Source organism: Ciconia boyciana, chromosome 2, assembly GCF_034638445.1.
Source record: "Ciconia boyciana chromosome 2, ASM3463844v1, whole genome shotgun sequence".
NCBI classification, from domain to species: domain Eukaryota; kingdom Metazoa; phylum Chordata; class Aves; order Ciconiiformes; family Ciconiidae; genus Ciconia; species Ciconia boyciana.
Window position 1 is genome coordinate 91,748,915 of NC_132935.1, and position 24,711 is coordinate 91,773,625.

Genomic DNA, 24,711 nt, shown 5'->3' on the forward strand with positions numbered 1-24,711 from the left:
GCACAGTCAATGTTTATCTAATAGTTGCAGACGTATCCCTCCGTTGCAGTTCATTCTAACCACATTTTGAATACTGGTTATTGTAAAGCAAATAGCCATTCTGTTTCTCTCTACCAGATCAACCACAAATACCCAGAGAGACGGCTACTGGTAGCAGAATCCTGTGGAGCTCTAGCACCTTACCTTCCAGTAAGTATTAATACTGTCTCTAAATACTTTGCTAGTGAAAGCAAGGTGAAAATCTGTTGTATAATGTAAACATCCTTTATCATTTTAAATATTCCCACATGTGTTATGCATAGACAGTCACATTGGCTTCTACTTTATATCACACGTGAGATTCAATAAATCACATTAAGCAGGAGATAGCTTATTATAAAGGAATACAGGTTGATCCTAGCTATAAAATGTCTTCAAAAACAGTATGTTCTGAAAAAAATCGTTGTTTCAGTAGTTATAGTTAGGACCAATTAAGGAAATAATCTCTGAAAAAATAATTGGCACCCAATAATAGAGTTCTTCAGATACTGTGGAATGTTACATGAAGAGTGCTGCCAGTCAGAAGCAGCAGCAAAATTAAGTCAGTGGTGAACTAGAATTTGAAACTTCAGAGAAAGAGGAAAATAACCCAAATTAAAAACCCACTTCTCCAATTTAGCGATGCAGTGATTAAAGATTCTCTTTTAAGTCTAGGCCTATAGTAGTTTTTTTCTGTTAGTTATTTTTGGTTCTATAAGAATTAAAGGACCTGAGTTCTGTGCTTAGTAGGACAAAAGGCTCTCTAATGAGGCTACTAATATTTTATATTCATTCATCTTCTGTTGTGAAAACTGAATGTGTAATATTCATAAAGGGATCTGTGGTTGGAGGAGGGTATTTTGTTTGTAAGCACTAATAGAAGTGCAAATTATTTCTAAAAATTGATATAAACTGGCATTTCTTGTTTCATTGAATTTAACAAGTATGTTTCTTGTTTACAAACAGAAAGAAATTCGTAGTTCATTAGTACTTTCCATGCTGCAGCAAATGCTAATGGAAGATAAGGCGGATCTGGTACGAGAAGCTGTGATCAAAAGCCTTGGCATAATTATGGGATATATTGATGATCCAGACAAATATCAACAGGTATAATTTGGTTTGGGTTCTGTATGTATAAAATGTCTTCTGTAGTCTTCATGAATAGGGGGATGAATAATTTCATGTATTTTTATTAAATCTTTCCAGATGCTTTTACAAATTTTGATGGTTTATATGAATGTTGATTTTATTGTATCACCAAGACCAAAAAGAAAACATACACTTGCAAGTATTGTTAAAACCTCAGGTGTAAGCCTTATACAGAAGCTTCTCTAATAATTCATAATTTGCCTTCAAGAACATATCACTTAATTGCCCACCTGATATTAGCCAATGTGATATAATCAAGTCCTAACAGAGTTTTGTCTACTACAACAAAGCCTACTTGTAGTTCAACTTAATACTACCTAATAATGTTTCAGATAAGTGAAAATGAAGAACTTCTAATCTTGTCTTTGAGTGTTTGAAGGCAGAGTGGTAAAACGTGTTTCTATTGATTCTGATAACTTGACTGTAGAGAAATACTAGCAGGATCATTGAACCACTTACTGTTTACCTTTGTAGATGTGGTGGGAATATCTGTTGAAAGGCCTCCATGTACTACCTTGTTTTATTAGTGTAAAGTTTTAAAAATAGATGATAGTCTTTTTCTAGTCTGCATCTTTTGTTTGTGAAACTTTAGCATAAATTTTAGGAAAATAATTACATTCTTTATTGCCTTTTGCCAGGGCTTTGAACTGCTGCTTTCGGCTTTAGGAGACCCTTCAGAACGTGTAGTTAGTGCAACACATCAGGTATTTTTACCTGCTTATGCTGCCTGGACAACAGAACTGGGAAATTTACAGTTCCATCTTATACCTACACTGCTTAATAAAATTGAAAAATTGCTCAGGGTATGTGTTCAGCTGTTTCTATGTTGGAGAATTTTCTTTGTATCTTTGTTACATATGCAGGCTTTTTTAAAAAATACAAAAATGTAAATAATTGCTACTTAATGTTCTATGGGGGAAAAATTTTCTGGAGATTCTTGTTGTAACTCCGTAACTTGTCCTTTGGAAGAAGATTAAAAAAAAACCACCACACCAAACACCAAAACCCCCCAAACCAAACATATTCTTCTTTAACAACATTTTGCTTTATAGCCCAGTAATCAAAGTGCAGTTGAGAAAACACTTGCTTGGGGCTGTGACCAGATGATATGTGTCATTCTGAGTGCATATGCCCTATATTTAAATTGTTTTTAAGTGTCACATAGTGTAGTTTTTAATGAAGTGCAATATTTATTAAACAAAAAAAAAGTAGAATTGAATGGTTTAGTTATGTTGTTTGCAATTATGAGCCAGTTTGTCTGCACAGTTGATTTGGTAGATACCCTATTTTCCAGAACTTTCCAGGTATCTCATAACGATCTAACACACTTAACCAAGATTCTTGTTTTCACACAACAGGCGACTATTTTATTCAGTTTTTAGATGCATTGGTCTCTGAGATCAAGGATTCACATTTCCAAAATGTGCTGAAAAATGTTCTTTCAGAATATCAGTATGTTCGTCAACGTGAACTACTAAATGCCAAAGGCTATACTGCTTGAATCTTTTGAGTAGAGTGACTTAAGGCTGACAAGGAGATTTGGATGGTGACACAAAGTAAGCTTGTGGTTAGGATAAATTACTGTATAATTAGCGTCTCTGTGTAGAAGCTCATCATAGATGCGTTGATCTCTTGCCAGAGAATACATGCCTAAGCAACAGATCATCCAAACCAAAAACTTTTAAGTAAATGTCCTGTTTGTTTCAGGAAGGAGAACATGGCTTGGATGAACATAAGCTCCACATGTATCTGTCTGCTCTGCAGTCATTGATTCCTTCACTGTTTGCACTGGTGCTACAGAATGCACCTTTCACAAGCAAGGCTAAACTTCAGGGAGAAGTACCACAAATAGAAGGTAAATGATTAATTTCTGATATGTGGAATTCTTATAAACTTCAGTATAATTCAGTGACAAATCTCAAATCACTATTAACTGCAAAGGAAGAATTTCAGGAAATAGTCCATAGTCCACATTTACTTGGGATTTGTGTGTATTTAAGGTTACTACATAAACATAAGTTGCAGAATCTATGTGTAAACTTTAGATCTTTATAGCACACTGTCTGTACAGTAATAATTTAAGTTTCTTCCCAAGCCTTTTTTTCTAATCCACCTGTTCTTTATGTAGTATTTTCATATATAGCAAGCACAGAGAAAGAAATTCAGGGAACCTCTGTCATGTTGTGAATTTTCTTTCTTTAATGTTGCTGAGCTGACAGAATTACTTTTCTTTAAAGGCAGATTCCAGCATAGGAGGACTTGTCATGACTCTTTTCTCTGTTCTGTTTTTCCCTTTTTGGGAAAACATCTTCCTACTTCCTTTCTTCCTTCTGCTTCTACTTCATTCCTATGAAAGAAATCAGTCTGACATGAACCCTTATCAGATATTTAACTAATTACAAATATCAGCTTATTGATGCAGAAGAAACATCTAAGTCATGAATATTTACGAAACAATTGCCAGTAGAATAAAGGAGAACTAAATGGTACCCTTTTGGATTTTTTTCTGTACTTACTTAGCAGTCTTACAGGCAAAATGGCTTCTTTGTGCCCATTGACATAGCTTTATGTAATCCAATAAGAGTCTTGCAATGAAATATTTTGTTGTCCTAATACACAACATAAATTGTGAAGAAAAAAAAATACAGTTTTGCCTTCTGATTTGCCTCTTAAATGTTTTTTCATATTGGTCTCCCTTTGCAAATCCTTAAGTAATGCTTCCTTTTCCCACCCCTTTCTACACTTGAGAGACCGGATTATCACAAAACAAGTTTTTATTTAATCTCTCATTATTTCTTTCTACTTCTTAAAAGAAGCTTTTGAGAAAATAAAGCTATCCTTAATTAGGCTTCCTAAAGGTTTCTGAAGAATTAATTTCCACTAATAGCCAATAATAGCTCAAGAAGGCTGGCCTCCGTTTCAGTTAACTCCTACAAATAAAAAATTTTATGAAATGGGAAAAATACAGCCTAGTGCAGGAGCTTCACCATCTGTTATGTATCTATGTAATATCTTAGCAGACTGAATGGCCTCATAGTGAAGTTATACTTAGATCAGCAATCCTAGCCTGTAGAATGTTTTCTCCTGTTACAAACTTTTTAAAGATATTATTGGTAATACCTGCCACATGCTGATAATAGTGCTATGTGTGGAGATGCAAGGAAAGGGTAACAACTTTAAAGGAGAATTTGGAAAGTAGCTAGTGGTATGTTACTGTACGATATTAATGTGAAAATGTTAAACATGCCATGGTAAAACTAGTTCAGCTGACTTGAGTCATTTGAAGATGAGCACTTTTTCCCTGAGTGGCTACTGCTTAAATAAGGAATTCAAATGTTTCGGGCTTCAGCCTAGTCTGACAGTTTCTTCCTCCATGAAAGTGGAGGAAAAAATCTCTTGTACTTTTCACTAATGCAGTAGCATTGCAGGAACTGCAAGCTTGCTTTCTTGAATTTTGCAGTAGGAAAGATGATGTTCTTGTTGCTTAACGTCATTGCTGAATAATTTTAAGTATGCTTGACATGAATTGAGAATAATAAAAGCAATGTGCTTTTGAAATGAAAGCAAAGGCTTTAAATTCCCAGATATTTTAATGGTCTAGAATTTTTTTTGAGGTCTTGCTTTTTATGTGTAAATTATTCTCTTCTGATAATTCAAATAATTAAGGAGTTGGGGGAAGGAGTGGGGAGTGTCAAAAACAACTTCATATATAAAGGTTGGAGCAGTTAGATGATTAATGTGTAGCAATAGAGGTCAGGAAACCCTACCTGCAAGTCACTTTACTGTAAATCTGCAGTGTGTTCTTTGGGATCATAGAATCATAGAATGCTTTGGGTTGGAAGGGACCTTTAAAGGTCATCTAGTCCAACCCCCCTGTAATGAGCAGAGACATCTTCAACTAGATCAGGTTGCTCAGAGCCCCGACCAACCTGACCTTGAATGTTTCCAGGGATGGGGCATCTACCACCGCTCTGGGCAACCTGGTCCAGTGTTTCACCACCGTCATCATAAAAAATTTCTTCCTTATATCTAGTCTGAATCTACCCTCTTTTAATTTAAAACCATTACCCCTTGTCCTATCGCAACAGGCCCTACTAAAAAATCTGTCCCCATCTTTCTGTAAGCCCCCTTTAAGTATTGAAAGGCTGCAATAAGGTCTCCCAGGAGCCTTGTCTTCTCCAGGCTGAGCAACCCCAAATCTCTCAACCTTTCCTCAATAGGAGAGGTGTTCCACCCCTCTGATCATTTTTGTGGCCCCTCCTCTGGACTCACTCCAACAGGTCCATGTCTTTCTTGTGCTGAGGGCTCCAGGGCTGAACACAGTACTCCAGGTGGGGTCTCACCAGCGCAGAGGGGCAGAATCACCTCCCTCGACCTGCTGGCCACGCTTCTTTTGATGCAGCCCAGGATATGATAGGCTTTCTGGGCTGCAAGCACACATTGCCAGCTCATGTCCAGTTTTTCCACCCACCAGTACCCCCAAGTCCTTTTCTGCAGGGCTGTTGTCAATCCCTTCATCCCCCAGTCTGTATGGATACTGGGGGTTGCCCTGACCCAGGTGCAGGACCTTGCACTTGGCCTTGTTGAACCTCATGAGGTTCACATGGGCCCACTGCTTGAGCTTGTCTAGGTCCCTCTGGATGGCATCCCATCCCTCAGGCGTGTCAACCGCACCACTCAGCTTGGTGTCATCTGCAAACTTGCTGAGGGTGCACTCGATCCCACTGTCTATGTCATTGATGAAGATATTAAACAGTACTGGTGCCAATACGGACCCCTGAGGAACACCACTTGTCACCAATCTCCATCTGGACACTGAGCCATTGACCACTGCTCTCTGGATGCAACCATCCAGCCAGTTCCTTATCCACTGGAAAGTCCATCCATCAAATCCATATTTCTCCAATTTAGAGAGAAGGATGTTGTGGGGGACTGTGTCAAAGGCCTTACAGAAGTCCAGATAGATGGGATCCATAACTCTTCCCTTGTTCACTGATGTAGTCACTCCCATCACAGAAGGCCACTAGGTTGGTCAGGCAAGATTTGCCCTTGCTGAAGCCATGCTGGTGATGATAAATCCATCTCTGAATAGATTACATAACCCTCATTTAAAAAGAGAAACTGCTGGTACAGGGAGATTATGGAATTAACTCACTGATTTTTTTAAAAAGCAATTTGATAACCTTACACGGAAGGCACTAAAGAGTTTCAGACTTTCTTAGCTATCTTTACTGACATCACCTCCAAGGTATTTTCATCTTCTTTTGTTCATGATCTCTTGTTCTCTGTTGTTACAGTCACTAGATTTCCCCGACCCGTATCGCCTCTTCAGGATGTGGCCATCATCATTGGAAGCCGCGAACAATTAGCAGTGTTGTTGCAACTGTATGACTATCAGCTAGAACATGAGGGTACCACAGGCTGGGAGACTTTGCTATGGGTAGTCAATCAACTGTGAGTTAATTGGTATCTTATGATTCCTAATTTTAAAATGTGTCAAAATTAATAGTTCTTAAGCATGATTATGTTTAACAATTATTAAAAATAACTTTTAAGTATGATTCTGTTTAAGAATTATTAAAGAGGGAAGGACTGAATTTTTTAAGGCATTTTAATTTTCATACTGAATTGACTTTGATTTTATTCAGAAAATATCAACTGTCTAGCAGAATGTAGGTAAGTACTTGCTCCAAAAAATTGTTTCTTTCATCTTTGCACTAGTATAGTCAATTCTGTGTTGAAGTGAAGATTGTTGTATTCTGAGTATCTCATGAAATACACTGTTCTGCAGTAACAGATGTTTGAAAATATAGGTCAGACTTTTCTGACACTTAAACCCTTGCTTTCTTCAAGAGTCAGGAATTGTACAGAACGTGTAGATAATTTTATTAGAACCAATAGTGCTCTGTGTGTATATATATATTTATTAATATAAACAGTAAACCTATAGAAATATAACTGGAGAGAAACAAAAGATCAGAGTAGTGTTTAATATCCTTTTATTTCTTGATTTTTAGGCTACCACAGCTTATAGAAATAGTTGGCAAGATCAATGTAGCATCAACTGCCTGTGTCCATGAGTTTTCTAGATTTTTCTGGAGGCTTTGTAGGACATTTGGGAAAATTTTTACAAACACTAAGGTAAGATATTACCTTAAATCTTCTACAAAAAGAGTACCTTGATAATATATATTCTCCATATTTATAGCATGTCTGAATACCCACACTTTATGTGGCCATTTATATTTGCATGCACACTGATGCTTTTCCATAAGTACATTTAAACCTGCTATTTTTAAACCCCTATTTACATCCTTTCAATTTCTGGTTTTGACCATTTTGGAATGGCCTTCTCGTCTTTCCCAACAAGGAAGGATTTTTTTCTTTTAAACTCTGTTCTTCATATTTGCTTTGTGAATGGCATGGAGAGTGGGAGAGATCATCCTAATTCTAGTGATTTAATGATTTTCTTTCTTCAAAACAGCATACTGTTCAGTGTTTGTGGCGTACATAAGTAGTCCAGCCTGTACTTGATTGGAAATTTAAAAATAATGCTTTCCCTGCCTGAAATGTTTTCTATAGATGATAATCTAAACATTTTTATCAAGGAAATGTGTCATTTTTCTCAATAAAATAACTTCTGAATAGAATTAAAAAATATTTTAAAGGGAAATTATAAAACACGAGAGGATTACCTAAAGATAAAATTACAAAACAGGGTTAGCATTATGTGCTGCCTCCAGAGAAGAGATTAAAACCAGTCTCTGGTCTTTGAAAGCCCCTTCTGTAAGTTATCTTTAGAACCCTTGCTTCTATAAAATTGTTCTGATACTGATTATCACAGCTATATTTGGAAGAGAGCACTTCATGGACAGCAAAGATATAAAACAAAAAACTTTTTTTTTTTATTTTTTTTTTTTTTACATATAGCTTGGTAAAACCATAAAACCTAAAGCCCAACTAAGCATACTGCCAAGAGACTTCAACCTTTGGTATCAGGAGTGCTAAATACTGCTACCTCACTGTGGGTACTCAATAGAAATTTTTACTCTCTTATGTCATACTTTCAATTTTCATAAAAGCTGGCTATGATTTTTAAAGGTTTTTTTTCTTCCTGTACCTTCAAAATGTCCTTTTTCTGTTGGGTTTTCTTTATATTGTTAATTTTTTCCTAAGTTAATTGACACTGGTAACAGGTTTTCTGACGTGGGATTCATCATCCTTTGTATAGGTAAAACCACAGTTCCAGGAAATCTTAAGACTGTCTGAGGAAAACATAGGTAAGTAGCTTTTTACTCAGATGAATAAAAATTGATCTTAACTGCAACTGGAAAAAAACCTGTCAATCTCTTTTTCAAATAACATTTTCAGACTGCAGTTCTCAAATTTGTCATCTTTCTGAAATGTTGAAAATGTAATCTTAATCTGAATGGAACACTCTGAAGTTGTAGATTGTGTGAAGTACAAATAAAATCTCAAATCCAAATACCACTTGAGCATTGTTTTAGCACATGTGTGCATGTATATACGTATATAAATTCTTCATGTATGTATAAAAAGGTGAATATATATGTAATATTTATCATATACACATATAAGTCTACCATATATATGTATAAAATGTATGGTATATATATTACACACACACATATGTACACATATATGTATATATAAAACCTAAATTCTTCACTGTGTTTCATTAGATTCCACAGCAGGTAACGGAGTGCTAACAAAAGCCACAGTTCCCATCTATGCAACAGGGGTCCTTACATGTTATATTCAGGTAGGTTTGTTTTTCTGTTTCTTTGTTAAATATATAATATTATGTAAAATTTATTCTACAAAAAAAACCTTACTGTTTTCTTTGAAAACTTACAGTGCTCTTGTGCTTTGAAGATAGGTAGATAAGCAGGCAGCTGTAAACATATTTAAAAGCAAAGTTTTCTAGTCAGGTTGTCTACTACATTTAGATAATAGTCATCAGTGTTAAAACCTGAATTCAGTAAATCTTAAAATGACATCTGGCATCTTCACCACTGCTAGCTCTCAGGCATTGACAGATGGCATGTGCCTCTATCAAAAATATTGATGTTATTCCATAAATGGGTTCTTGACTATTTAACTGTGACCCCTGCAAACATTATTTTGCAAAAATTTACTGAAACAGATAAGCAGGTAAATCGCCATTTTGGGCATAGTTGGAGTCCTAAAATTTTAGTGTTATGTAGTACTAAAATAAACACTGCATAAATAATACTACCTAATCCTCCAGTAACCAGCAGTTATGGACCGGCACATACGTAGCTTACAGGAAAAAATAAATACTTCATCATCTCACAAATGTTTAGTGGACTGTGAGCAGTCACAAACTGTCAGGAGCCATGAAAGTACTTACGTACTCTTCTTAAAAGTTTCTTTAGTAAAACAATTTGGGTAATTTATGCACAAGTATGTGCTTCGTTGATGAAATACAGTCTCTTCTTGTGTTTGCTTTGAAAGGTTCATGTTCTTAAACCACATTTTTGAAGTTCGTCAGAAGATTGTTAAAGGCTAAATCTAGTTTGTTCTCATTCATAGTTTGTCCGTCTTGTAGCTGTAGGTCATCATCACAACTGCAGCAATACTTCTACTACATTCAACACTGTATGTTCTTCTTTCAGGAAGAAGACCGCAAGCTGTTAGTTGGATTCTTAGAAGATGTAATGACCATGCTTTCACTATCCCATGCTCCTCTTGATAGCCTGAAAGCTTCCTTTGTGGAACTGGGGTAAAGAATATACCTTGGAGTTGACTAGATCTAAGTACATTAGAAGTTTTTATTAAAAGCTGCCAATCTGGCTGTAATTTTAATAACTGATGCTTTGGGTAAATAAAGGGTATACTTGCTTTTTTCATTGGTGTTTCACAAAATTTGAGTTTTTAATCTGTAGATTAAAAATGTAGTGGTAGAAAAATTCTGAAGTGTAAAAAAGAAACACCAAAAACCAAACAAAAAAAAAGGCAAAAATCAGTCATTGAGGATAAAATGGAAATTCATTTTGTATTTTCCATACTATTATGATGTGTTCTAGATACGTATTTGCATTCAGTTCAGTGTCATAATTTATTGAAAATTATATTATTAAAGTTTTTTTTAATAACTTCAAAATGCACTTTAAAATTTTCTAGACAGCAATATGTTGCACATCCTTTGGAATGAGATAAATGTTACATATCCTTCAGAAAGGATAAATGTTGGAGTTTTAGATTTGAGCAATGGATTCTTGAGACTACATTTTGTAGGCAGAGAATATATTCAGGGTTTGGGAGTTGTTTGGGGGTTTTTTTTGTTTGTTTTGACTGTCCAACCGTTTTCTTTTAGGGCAAACCCAGCTTATCATGAGCTGCTATTAACTGTCTTATGGTATGGAGTTGTCCATACTTCTGCTCTTGTTCGATGTACAGCTGCTAGAATGTTTGAGGTAAGTGTTATCTGAACTTTTTTACACCTTTTTAAAACTAGAGTTTATTTTTAAAAACAGTGATTCAGATAATGTTGCTACATTCTTAAAAAATGCAAATGGCTTAAATAAGTTGTGTACTGTGTGATGGAGCAGGAAGTTGTTGTGCAGTTGTTTCTGTATCTGTTCCCTGTTCAACAGCACATCTTTCTCTGAGCAGTTTGTCAGGAGCCACTTGCAAGATGTTTCTGTAGTAACTGTGTATGTGTTCTTTGATCTGCTGCTGACTTGATTGTTGCATTCTGATTATTGCATGCTGAAAAACATTTTCTGATTATGAAAACGCATTTCATTGCTAAACTGTGTTCAAACCAGAATTAAATACATTGTCAAATGTGTTTGCTTAGGTCTGTAGATAAACATAAATAAGCATCTTTGAGTTTTAACATTTGCTTTTGCTATTCAACACATCATCAGTAGCCTAATTCATAAGCTATCAGTTTTTCAAGACTTTTTGTGTATACTCGTACAATGCATTTGCATTGTAATTCAAACTAGTTTCCATTGGTGACAAATATGGTGGTAAAAACATACATTTAACCAATTTTGTATTTTTTGTAAAAATTAAAATTTATGATTACTTTACTTGCCACATAGTGACAGCTTCATCTTTATCTTAACATCTATAAATTTGTTCAGCATAGACTGTTACATTTAACTAATAAGTTTGCTTTTATTTCCACATCGTGCCTTTTTTTCATCAAGTGTTAATTAAAAAAGGCATATACAAAAACTCTGGGACATGCTTCACTTGCTGAACAAAGAGATTACCTTTCTTTTCTTCTTTTTTGCATGTTAGACATATTGCTAATCACACTATCACAGTCCTTTTGTGTGTGTGTGTGTTTCTTCCACATTTGACTCATTTGGGTAGCTTTGCAGTGGACCACCAGCTGAACCTGCCACCTTGTATCCATTTGCAAAAACAAATCTCAAGTCTGCCTCAGAAAAAAGAGCACTTAATGATTAGTGTTCTTTACTACAACTCTGCAAGTCATTGCAGATAAAGCACTAAGCAACGACTTCAAGACAGATCCTGAGACTTCAGTTGAAAATATCCAACCTTGTCTTTGGTTTTTTTTCTCCTCTCTCTTTAAAAAGGAGATGGCAATTTTTGGTCACCCTTAAAATATTTTTGAGTTGTTTGGGGTTTTTTTCTTTTTTTTAATCTAACAAGAACATTGCTTATATTTTATATTTGTAATAATAAGCTTATTTTTTAAAAAAATAATAATTAGCCAAACATGTGAAAGACCTCAGTTACAAAGGGCTGTTGTCTTGTTTGCCGTTTCTTTTCAAATTCAACTGTGTGTTGATTAATTTTAGGCAGTCCTGCATGCTATTTGACTGCTTGTTTCCTAGAATACTTCAGTTTTTACGAAAGCATAGGCAACTTGTTGCAGACACTTGTCTCACTTGAAAATAGTATCATATTGCCACTTCCTTAATAGCCATAGCATACATATTTATACATGGCAATATGTAAATTTGGAAAGTCACCCATGTAAAGAGGTGGTAATAGTTGGTTTCACTTCTGGAAGATTCCTTTATTCAAGGAATTTCTGACATCTCAGAGACCGCTGAATGGCAAAGCCCAGTGATTAGATAATAAGATAAAGAGTATGTCACCTGCAGGACAGATATGAGAACTATAAAGATTCTTAGCAGCACAGTGGGCTGTACAGCAGCACAGACACTACTGTGATTTGGGCCTACCAGACTGGGTTACCAAACCTTTACAGTCTGTTAAGGATTGAAAGGACACTGAAGTGATTTGGAGCCATTCTACCCCTTCTGTTCTTTGGAGGCAGGAAGCTCTGTGCTGCCATTTTTAAGGTGTAATATGCATAAGTAATGATCACATGTTGATCTAGAGGAATCAAAACAGGATACAAATTTGTGTTGTCTGTCTCACTGTAACCTTACATGCTGCTATGTGGCTTTGCCCATCCAGCTGTTTATGTTGCTTTTGTGTTAGTTTTCAGTCAGTAGTTTCCCATTTTAATGTTGATGCAAACAGATTTGACTGCTGCTGGTTTGAACATGAAGCGCATAGTTGAGTTAAGCTTTGTTGGTCTGTTTAGGTTCAAGGCTAGGAACACTTATCTTCAGAATATTGAAGATAAACTTGACTTGTAAAGTAAAGTCAAACTTGACTTATAAAGCATGTTTTATTTTCTGTGAGACAGAACGATGCTGTTTACGATGCTTTACCATAATTAGAAGTGTGGCAGCCCACATAGTCATGAAGCTGAGATAATTCTCAATTGTTTGCTAATTATACAAATACCAAGCATTTTTTTTTCTCAAAGCACTACATTACCTCTAGGCTTTTCTCAAAATTAAGATTAGTAAAGAAAACTCAAGTCCCTATTTGTTCAAAATTGAAAATAGTAAGCATTCTCTATTTTAATCAATGGGAAAATTGGTAAATCTGTATATGAGAGTAAGATCATCTTAGTCAAACAGTGAGCTATGTCCATAACAGCTGTTTGAAGCGTAGCCCATAAGCTGAACACATCAGCACTTTAAGTTGTTGCCACTGTAAATAATGAAGAAATGTATTAATGTTAAAATGTAGTAGTTGAACTGACATTCCTAATACTTTCTGAATAACAAATATACGAAGTTGCAGCTTCCCCCTCCAGATGCTTTGCAGCAATAATGCATATGTTCTTACTATCTGTAAGGCCACTATATGTTCAGTGCGTGCGCGCACCCATGCATGCACACACATACATGCACACACAAATATTGCTTAATAAAAATTACTGCTTTGTATAGAAGGCTTCTGGAAAGTCAGGTTCCTTCCAGTCTTTCACAGTTTACTTTGTTTTAAATTCAGAGTTAGTAAAGCAGGAGTGCTCAAACAAATAGCCGAATGTAAAACCTTCTCTAGTTAGAGGGAGTAAATATTGCCTGCTTTTAGTACTGCATGATATACTGACAGATACTGCTTTCCCCATGCCCTATGGATCTTAGGTGTTCTCTTGTTGCACTGCTGGGGAGAAAAGCATAGAATTTAATTTGTGTTCATTATGTAATTTGAGTAATTAGAATATAGCTATATATTAAAAAGACATTTCAAATTTCTCACAGAAACTACTGATAAGCTTTTTATGTTTATCTCTTAAAACCAGCAAATATATGTAGACTTCCTTATATGAGATACAACAGGGAAACATCAAGGCTTTCCCTTTTTTGTTAATGCGCACAAAAAAACCTGTTTTGCTGAATATGGAGACAGTTTGGAACTTGTCATTTTTGAAAATTAGTAGGTTTTCATATGTAGAAAACATGTAAAGGGCATCTGCTACTTATGCAGCAAATGTATGCTTATGTGTAGCTACATAAGTAATGTAAAAAAAAGTCACCTGGGAACATCTAAATTCAAACAATTTCCACATATTTATGGGTAATAAATTTCACCGTGATGTCAGTTTTTAACATTTGGGATGTATTGCAACAAATATATATTTTCCTTGATTTGCAAAATGACTTGGTGAAATACATTTTATGGATAATCCAAGGATTCTCTGTGTTCTACCTGCATAGACCAGCAATGGAAACTTGGGAAGTTTCGCACACATACTGCTTGGATGGTGGTTAAATATAAAATAGTCCTGAAGCACTTTGAGGAGAGCTTAGTGGCATCAGGGAAGGTGCTGTTTGTCACATTGTAAAAGGTCTGAAAGGTGTCATTCAGTGCGGGAAAACTACACGCATTTGGCCTAGCTAGAGACATCTATGTTGCATGTGACAGGCACCTACTATAATAAATGCCGTTCCATTGAGATAGCAATGGCATTTAGATTAAACTGTCAAACTCAAATTGGCATCGTTTTAGTATTTAATAATACATAATTATATGTATAATTATAAAACATAATTATATTAGTATTTCAATTATAATACATAATTAATTGCTAAACTTTTGAGCCTTCAAGTTTTAAAATAGCTGAAAAAGGAGAAAACATAATCATATTGTTGAATTTGTCAGGTTTGTGCTGATTGCTAGCCCACTTCAGCTTTCTTCATGCCTTTGCATATATGAAGCACTAGCGTAGAAGTATTTGCTTAGCTTCTAATTTTGGTTTGCTTTTTGTGTTTTTTCTTTCTCTCTCTTGGTTGTGCCGTTCTTCTTCCCATGATACTGTGCTCGCTCTTTCCGTGCATCACCTGTGATACCCCCCTGCTCCCGACCATTCAGCTGTTGGTGAAGGGGGTACATGAAACTCTGGTAGCTCAGAGAGTTGTTCCTGCTCTCATTACTCTCTCCAGTGACCCTGAAATGTAAGTTTCCTGACTGTCTTATATACCTAGCATCCCTCTTAATACTTAGGAAGAAATAACCATCAGTTCTGTTTCTTATTCTAGCTGAACAAAAATTGAATTACTTTTAAACAAATGTAACTTTTAAATCACTTAACTGTAAATAAAAAGGTTTACTGCAACACCTAGAACTAAACTGGATAAAACTGCTGAATAAACTTTTAAAATAGAAAACTTAAATCAATGTAATTTAATTTTTATGGGTTTTTTATATTTAATCATGTTCTCAGTTTTGAAATTTGCTTACTTTATTTCTAGCAGAAAGCTGGATATTAATATGTTCTGTAATGCTATCAGCTTTACTACTGCAAAATTAAATATCATCTGCATTACTGAAATGCAAAATAGTTTTGGCTGTATCTAATTTCTGATAGACAACCGTAGTACTTAATTTCCTGAACATTCTGATGTGATATTTCTTTCAAGCTAAGGAGGGATGCTTTGCTAATCTCACTAACAGGTTGTTACTAATAAATGCTACAGCATGAATAGAGTCTTAATTGTTTTAATGTCTTGTGTGGGTGACTAAACCAAGAAAAACCCCAAGAGTCTGCCTGCCCATCCTCAGTCACAGCTAACCTAGTTCTTCAAGTTTACCAAACCGTTTTTCATTGCATGTTGACTGGTTTACAGCTGACTCTTCGAGGCATGAGTGAAGCCTTAGTTGACAAGCGGGTTGCTCCAGCCCTTGTTACCTTGTCCAGTGATCCTGAATTGTGAGTTTCAGATTGAGACCTTGAGTTAATCATGTCTGTCTTTTTCCTGCTCTGCTTTTTTTGTTTTGTCATTGCTAGAAACTAATGTATCTTAAAGTACTAATTTTTTAACTTTGCTTTATTTTTAATTAATTTTATTCTTAATGTTTAATACATCTTAAAGACTCTGTTTTTCTGTTGTAGTTCAGTAAGAATTGCAACAATTCCAGCTTTTGGGACCATCATGGAAACTGTTACTCAGAGAGAGGTAAGACACCTGTTGTCAGGCTGTTGGTTTTGTAGCATAAGAAGTAGGTGATTTTTTAATAAATCCAGTAATTTATTAATGAACTTGGAAAAAAAAAAAGGCAGCTTATAAATTATTTCTTCCTTTGTTATATCCTCTTCCAAAATGCTTTCCAGTTTTGCAGTGGTCTTTTTTTGTTTTTTCCTTGTTTTCTTTTTTTGGAAACAAACCAACCCTCTTTTAACTAATAAAAACATTTCCTTCTAAATATCAAACCAAACATAAACAAAGAAAAATAGAGATGTAGAGGGGGAGGCCTGTTCTAGAAGATGGGAAATCCCATTCTCAAAATGCATTTTAAAACATTCTCCAATACAGTTGAGAAATCCAAGTCCATTATTTCCAAATAAAATAGCTTTACTTTAAAATGCTAACCAAAAAGTCATGGTGGGATTCAGTTACCTCCACATAAGTATATTGTACTATTTTAGATGCTTTAGGATATCCTGCTTGGCTTCCAACTGCTTTAGAAGGGCACATGTCTCTTGTCGTTCCTGTCATATCTGCTGGATTAGCCCATGGTGTCCAAGATGGCATTAAAAGACATCATAGTGACATAACTGAAATAATCCTTGAGGGTAATATAGATATGCAATTCCCTCTTGTTTTTGACATTACGAAACTTTGGTAATAGATCAGACTTCTGAAAAAGACACTCAGGATTCTGCTGTAAGCAGTAAAAATGTTGTATTTTGGTTTATGTAATAACTGTACAATCAAATTTCTTCTCAAAGTCCTTGCATCTTTTTGCGGAGCTTGCATTCTTCCTGTAATTTCAACATATTCTAAAAGAATGTGTTTGAGGAAATGTGAGTAAGTCAGTGATGACTCACAAGTACTTGGAAGATGGATAAGTTACAATTTTGTAGCTTGGAATGCATGCCTATAATTAGTTTGGGAAGAATACTGTTTTGTAACCACACAAAAATTACTGTATCCATTGCACTAATTATAATAAGCCTTAGAGTACAGAGGTGATACTGCCTTCCAAAATGTATCAGAAAATGTTATTTTTACAACTTTGATTGCAAATTAAATACTTATGTCATCTTAGATATATTTGTATTTTCAATTTTTCTAGCCTTTAGTTGAAGAAATCTTTTTTTAATTCCGTTGATTTTTATGATGCTTACTTTTGCATCTCTGTCCTTGGCAGAAAATTTTTCAGCGTAGTAATTGAGTTATATTACAAAAAAAATAACAAGAATTCAGTTCTAATTAAACAGGAAAATTCCAAAGATATTAATAGTAGGGGGGAAATTATAATAGCAGGTAAAAAGTGCAAGTATCAAAACCAGGGAAACCTCAGGAGGAAAGACCAGCTATGTGGAAGCACCTGTCTGTAGTTAGATCAGATTAAAACACTGTTAACAGTCTTTAAAATGTAGAGCTGCATCAAAGGGTTTGGAACATCCCGTCAGAAAAAAACTGTAAATTAACAGATTGTCCAAGGTTTACCACCTGAAATATGGAAGATTATAGACATACTCTGAACTGACCATAATGGTTTCTAGCACCTTCATTATTTTGTGTACTTTTATTTCTCTGGGAATATTTAAGCTTCTGGAAAGAGTAAAAATGCAGCTGGCATCTTTCCTGGAGGACCCTCAATATCAAGACCAACATTCTCTACATACAGAAATTATAAAAACATTCGGAAGAGTTGGACCTAATGCTGAGCCCAGATTTAGAGATGAATGTAAGTTGCATCGGTGGGAAGATGCAGTCTTCCTCTTTCTGTCGCAAAGCTAACAGTATGCTGGTTATATCTTTTTTTTTTGTCTTTACAAAAAGTTTGAAAACTCTTGTTTTCAGAGTTTGGTATGTCCCAGTATTTAAGACTTTGCTAATATAATTTTCACTTTACCTAACATCGGCGTGTATATAGAACACCAGCACATGGCAATGAATGATTTCAGAGCTGGAGGGGAGCTGCAGAGCAGATTTGAAGTTGTCTTTTTTTTTATTTACTTGACATGTAAAATGCCTTCCTCTCCCCCTTCTCCCCCAGTCCCCTATTACTTCACCCCCTGCTGGCATATAAATTTCAAGTATTCCACACATCTTAAATGTAAGTGCATCCCAGATTAACAAAACCACTTTTTTCATGGCCCTGAAATGTAAAGCACATAGAAGAGCAAAGTCGATTGTTAGACTGTCTTAAAGATACTTGTGAAAAAACATGAGGAGCTATCATGCCTCCCAACTGCAGTCGTCTAGTTTAGCAGGCTAAACTCATTATGTAGGCTTACTCTATAGTCAGTGAAGATTTCTCATCACATGCGTATCTCTTGCCACTAGGTTATCAGCTGTATTTATAAAATAGAAGCTTATTTTAGATGGCTTTAGCAGCAGGAGTGTAATAATGTTGCAAGATATTTTCTGTAAACTCTTACTATTTCAAAGGTACTCTCAGGTACCTTTTTATTTTAGGTGGTGTTACCACAGTTTTATTTCAAGTTTGAGTTGATCAGTTAAATCCGCAAAGGCAGTCCCATCAAAAGCCATTATTTGCAGTTCTTATTCCACACTGATGTGTGATGCTTCAGATGCCTGCGATTGCCACTTAGCAACTGTTTCATGCTAAGCAAGTCTACAGAAAGCCATTTCAAATACTTATTCCAGTGTTTACTTTTACAGTTGTTATTCCACACTTACACAAGTTAGCCTTGGTCAACAACCAGCAGTCTGTGGATTCGAAGAGACTGGATATCGCTACCCACCTGTTTGAAGCCTACAGTGCTCTTTCCTGTTGTTGTATCCTTTTTTTAGGGGAAGTTTAGCTGTTAATTCTCTGGTGGGGGGAGGAGATTAGTACTTGAGAAATAACTAAGTTTGTCTTTGAATTTGTGATGTAAAATACAATCTGCTCAGTATAAAGAAGAAGTTTTCACAGAAGGTGGATGTGGTGCGTTGACCTTGGCTGGATGCCAGGTGCCCACCAAGCTGCTCTCTCACTCCCCTCCTCAGCAGGAGGGCTTGGGGGGCAGGAGGGGAATAAGATGGAAAAAAACTCAGGGGTCAAGATAAAGGCAGTTTAATAAAGCAAAAGCAAAGACCGCACGTGGAAGCAAAGGAAAACAGAAGATTTATTCTCTACTTCCCATCAGCAGGCAGTGTCCAGCCACTTGCCAAGAAGTAGGGCTTCAGTACACGTAGCGGTTGCTCCGGAAAAGAAACGCTGTAATAACAAATGCCCCCCCACTCCTCCTTAGCTTCTTTTAGCTTTTATTGCAGATGTTATATGGTATGCAATATCCCTTTAGTCAGTTTGGGTCAGTTGTCCTGGCTATGTCCTCTCCCAAGATCTTGTCCACCCCCAGCCTACTGGTGAGGGGGGAATGTTGGAGAGACAGCCTTGATGCTGTGCAAGCACTGCTCAGCAGTAGCCAAAAAACTGGTGTGTTATCAACACCTTTCTAGCTACCAACGCAAAGCACAGCACTATGAGGGCTGCTATGGGGAAAATTAACTCCATCTCAGCCAGACCCAATACAGTGGAACTGATAGATACATTAAAAAAAAAAGGCTACAAAAACAAAGCCCTTGATTTTAACCAGTAAATTGAGAAAAATATGAAAAGAATGGTATGGATGTATGAAATACATGAAGTTAAATATGTTTAAGATTTTTTTTTCTTCTTTATTAGTCATGAAGTGCCAAATTCTGTTCTGTTTTCTTGGGGTTTGCTGTTGTAGCTTGTCCCTGTGTTCAGTAGAATAACATTATCAGAAGACAGAAAAAAAAATTGTATAATTTCAGAAGACAATCCTTATAATACCTTAACAACCTGGTTTTTAGTTATTTCAGAGGACTTAATGGTCAATCACTTTTTACCGGGACTTAAGTGTTTACGAACTGACATGGAACATCTCTCGCCAGAGCATGAGGTGAGCAGCTATGTTTACTGAGTATGAGATGCAGGTGGTAGCAAAAGTTGAAATGTAATAGTATTTAAAACCAAAAGTTAAGGAGAGCTACTCATGAGTCATATCAAAACATAGCATTGAGGGTTTTTTTGATAAGGAATAGGTCATGTGATTTAAAAAACAGTAAAATATCTTAAAATATATTTCTAAGCCGAGGACTTTTGCAGAGAAATACTGAACCGTCAGAAATGTATGTAGAAACACAGATCTTTGTAGACTGAAAAAAAGGAACCGTTTTTACCATCTGTTTTTTCATCAAAACAAGGATACACTAAAATCAATGGCCACAATATATCAAAGAAAATGCAGATGAAAATTGGTGGGGTGCAGAAGAGAAACGATCAGCAAGGATGAGGAAAGTATAGTCCTGAAATACATGGGATGCACTTCATATCTTGAGTACAGTGTCCAGTTCTGGGCTCCCCGGTACAGAAGCATGGACCTACTGGAGAGAGTCCAGCAAAGGGCCACAAAGATGATGAAGGGACTGGAGCATGTCTCCCAGGAGGAGAGGCTGAGAGAGCTGGGGCTGTTCAGCCTGGAGAAGAGAAGGCTCGGGGGGGGATCTTATCAGTGTATATAAATACCTGAAGGGAGGGTGCAAAGAGGATGGAGCCGGGCTCTTCTCAGTGGTGCCCAGTGACAGGACGAGAGGCAGTGAGCACAAACTGAAAAACAGAAGGTTCCCTCTGAACATCAGGAAACAGTTTTTCACTGTGAGGGTGACTGAGCACTGGCAACAGGTTGCTCGCAGAGGTTGTGGAGTCTCCATCCATGGAGATACTCAGAAGCCATCTGGACACGGTCCTGGGCAACTGGCTGCAGATGGCCCTTCTTGAGAAGGGGGTTGGACCAGATGACCTCCAGAGGTCCCTGCTGTCCTCAACCATTCTGTGATTCTGTGAATTCTAAAAAGCAGATTATAATAAGCAGACAGGACAACATGGAAGCTAACAAGATCTTCTCTGGTAGAAGGAGCTTACAGAAAGTAGCAAAAGAGAAGAGTGAGCAGGAGAAGCTGACCTGAGAAGCTTGAAAATCTTGGCCGTATGTCTATGCGCTTTTTTTGTAAATACTTGAGGATGAACACTAACAGAGATTGAAACACATAGATATCAAGTCAGCAGCTGAAAACAAGAGACATAGTTTAGTTGCATGTTGGGAAAATCTTGACAGTATGAACATTTCACATGATGGGGGAAAAGATTTAATCAAAATGTACAAAGGAACATCCTTCTGGTTTTTGAAGGTTAATACTGCACTTCCATGGATTACTTTGTATTCGAGAAAAGTATTTTTCCTTATGTTTGCAAAAGTGGCTTAAGACGACTGTATTCTTCTAGGAGTTCTAAGTTCTTACACTCAGTAACAAAGTCCCTTCTTCCAGTTATATTTTCAATCTAATAGCCTATAGTCTCATTCTTTTATTTTCTGTATATTATTATATTATTTTATATAATTTACAATACATGGAACTGGAGGTGAATTAATTTGAGGAACTTTCAGACCTAAAGGGAAAGAATCTGACCTCAGAGGTCTGAGTCAGAAGGGACAGTAGTGACCTGAGCATCAGTCAAAGGCAACAGAATTGCATTTCCTTACCACAGGCAGCACTGGAGGAGATCTGGTATTGATGATACTGTGTATTCAGAGTGAGCTGGGAGATGTATTGTGTTTTGGGAAGGCTAAGAATATATCTGAAAGCTGCAGTAGGCAAAAGTTGGATTTAGTTTGATTTTCTTTGTTCTATCATATTCACTAATTTGTATCACTAATGATACAAATAATAATACTTCATTTTTGTATAGTAGTTAGTGCAACTTCTAAGGCTTAAGGGCATAGTCAGTTAAAAAGATGCCCTGAATTAGAACAAAAGAGCTTATTTGATTGAGTTTGAGTCTTGTAGCCAGAGAAGGAACTGAGGGCTTAAATAGGATTAAAAATAAATAAATAAATAAAGACAGCTCTCAATCTTCCTTTACCACGTTCTGAATCACTGTGATTAATTGGCTTCAGGCATGATGCCAAGTGCTTTATTTTTTTTAGCCAGAGAGAAATGTAAATTTAAAATATTTACTCCTGCTCCAGTGGGTTAGAAAACTTAATCAGGTCCTTGCTACAACAGGATGTTGGTAGGGACCATGATAGAGACCTCTGAGGCCCACTTAGGTCTCGTGTCTGGCTTTCAAGCCTTCTGTCTTAAAATTGTTTTCTGAAGTAAATGTGATTTACTGTTTCAAATAGTTAGACATTTGCATAAACAGAATTAACCCTTTTCTCATTATTTTGGTCACTGTGGTGTTATTCACAATTCAAATGGCATATCAGTTACAAAAACACATTTTCGTACTCACAGAGCCTTAGCTCTTGTGGCTCTAACATCAGTACAGAGTTTATGCTCATCTTGGAAATGTAACATTTGGAATTGGCTTGTGATCCTGTCAGGCAGCGTTTACCACTTATCCCGCATATTTGCTTTCCTTTCATTCATATAAACAAAAGTGGACGTTGGGCATTTAAGCCAGACCCTCTCATCTTTAAAATAAACATTTCGCCTTGTGCAGCCATTTCAGATACTTTGCCAGCATCTCTAATTCCATGTCAAGTCCCTTCTTCCCCCTTCTCTACTTGCCTTCTATTGCTTTTCAGAATAATTGGATTTTGAGTTGCATGATAGTAAGATATAATTAGTACTTGATAAAAACATTTAGTCCATCTGCAGTATTGTTTTTAATATTTAAGCATGTTATGTCTCTGAAATGTCTCTAAATGTAGAGTTACATCTCTCAAATATCTCTCTTAAAGGAGGTCTAAACGATTTCGTAGTCAGTCCTATGACCAAACAAAGAGAACACAAGGGAATAGATGTGAGCAGTACGTGCAATATCATAATGTAAAATTGCCATATGATACTATATTTATACCTTTCCTCTGTTTCACCCTGAACTTTAAGACAAATTAATTTGGGGAAGAGGGAAGAATTGCTCCACTTCATCCAAGAATTATGCAGCCTTCTCAGAAGGAGCTGTGCAGTGGATGGTGGCTTCATCCCAGTATTCAAATGATTCTGGGTCCTTGCTGAATTATTGTCCCACTTGATCAAGACTTCATATTGTTGATATTTGGAACATCTAGATTGAGATGGATGCGTAAAAATGTATAATTGCTCCAATGCACAGGTAGAAATGCTAAGTAACAAAAATTATGGCCGCTGTGCTTAGAAATTTCAGTTTTCTTTTGATAAAGAAAGAAAAACTTGCTTTTTCACTTGAATTCTGAATGCATTTCTCTTGTACCTCTGTACTCCCGAGTTTAAGTACTTGCATAATATTTTATGCAAATGAAGGACAGCAAATTTAGCAGTAGGAGTTGTAGTCGTGTTAGATTTGTATGCAGGTTTGAATGCTGCTTTCTGAAACATTCAAGGGTATATAACACCTGCTACCCAAACTGTTTCAAATGTTGAAGTAATACCTTTGGAGAAATAGAGTGAACAGTGGCACAGATCTGCAGGCCGGGCCACATCTTATCAGTGTAATAAATGGTTTCAAAGGATATTTTGTGCTGCAGCTGTCTAATAGGGATCTGACAGAAACCAGCTTTTTTATGTATATAAATACATTTTAAAAATAGTTATCAGTTGGTAGTAACCATTAGTGACTGATCTGTATTTTAGAGATTGAAATTATGTTTTTTCCTTTATTGGATATATTCAGGTTTTGGTAAGACAATACTAATTTTAGTTGCTTGTAGCTTTGAGATTTTAAGTTTAGTGTCTCAGAGTGCTTAGCTTTCTCCTGAGCTGTGGGCAGAGAAAGTTTCCATTTATGCAGTGGGTATGTATGTGTATATATATATATACATAATTTTATAGTTTCACACTCTGCATTGCAACTGTTTTGCCTAAGTGTTTCAAATGCTTTTGTCTTAATGTGTTAAAACAGTACTGTTGTGGACAGGGCAGGGAGTTATATAGCTATCCAATGAATTCTGTGATTTCTTTCAAAGCCTGCTATTGGGAAACATTCTTTTATTTTTGGTATGCTGGGGAAATGTAAAATGTCAGTGTGGGGGTGTTTTTAGTCTTAAATATTCTGCAGAAACCTTTAACGCTGCAATTGCTCAAGTAAAGGAAAAAAGCCTTGATTCATAGAAACCCTGGAAGACCCCAGTGAAATGATACCAAGTTTGCTTTAGCACTTCCTTTCCATTAAGTTGTTGTCTCAGGATGCCATCACACTTTTTTCTTCTCTTTCCTTGCTTTTCCTTTCATGCATAATATTGGTAAAGATATGAATTTTAAAAGGTACTTGAAAACTCTCCAAAGGAAAATAGAGGGAAGATGAATGCATGTCAAACTTAATTGCTAATAAATAAAAGTATTGTTTGAAAAAAGGAAGATAAGGAGGTGCGTCACAGAAGTGAGTTTGCTTTAGCTCTATTTTTAAAAGCCAGGGGAAGCAGGAGGGAGTCTTGAACTCCTGTAACTACTTCAAAAACATTTTCTTCCTTAAAGTATTTTGAATGGTTTTGTTGTTTCTAGCCACAAGGTATTATCAGATTGCTGGAATTTAAATGCACTTGAAAAACAACAGAGAAAATTTTAAACAGTTCTGCTAATGTCAGAATTAGTTGCAGAGTAGATTTTGTATGAAATGTTAATGCAAAAGAAAAAATGTCATGTATCTCTCTTCCTTATATGTCTTAGGTTATTTTAAGCTCCATGATAAAAGAGTGTGAACAGAAAGTGGAAAACAAGACCGTCCAAGAACCGCAGGGGT

The 24,711-nt window shown here is 36.1% G+C and overlaps 1 protein-coding gene across 2 annotated transcripts in view; it reads left to right on the top strand.

Annotated features, from left to right (window-relative positions):
* RELCH (RAB11 binding and LisH domain, coiled-coil and HEAT repeat containing) overlaps positions 1-24,711 on the top strand; it is an 86,373-nt gene that overhangs the window by 53,681 nt on the left and 7,981 nt on the right. For both annotated transcript variants that reach the window (XM_072853153.1, XM_072853154.1), the window contains 16 exons: positions 118-189; positions 985-1,125; positions 1,806-1,970; positions 2,875-3,022; positions 6,465-6,621; positions 7,185-7,308; positions 8,399-8,447; positions 8,871-8,950; positions 9,828-9,934; positions 10,529-10,628; positions 14,878-14,960; positions 15,899-15,962; positions 17,562-17,700; positions 18,642-18,758; positions 19,803-19,891; positions 24,639-24,709. In XM_072853153.1, the coding sequence (XP_072709254.1) occupies positions 118-189; positions 985-1,125; positions 1,806-1,970; positions 2,875-3,022; positions 6,465-6,621; positions 7,185-7,308; positions 8,399-8,447; positions 8,871-8,950; positions 9,828-9,934; positions 10,529-10,628; positions 14,878-14,960; positions 15,899-15,962; positions 17,562-17,700; positions 18,642-18,758; positions 19,803-19,891; positions 24,639-24,709 (1,706 nt within the window). The remainder of the gene's footprint in view (positions 1-117; positions 190-984; positions 1,126-1,805; positions 1,971-2,874; positions 3,023-6,464; positions 6,622-7,184; positions 7,309-8,398; positions 8,448-8,870; positions 8,951-9,827; positions 9,935-10,528; positions 10,629-14,877; positions 14,961-15,898; positions 15,963-17,561; positions 17,701-18,641; positions 18,759-19,802; positions 19,892-24,638; positions 24,710-24,711) is intronic.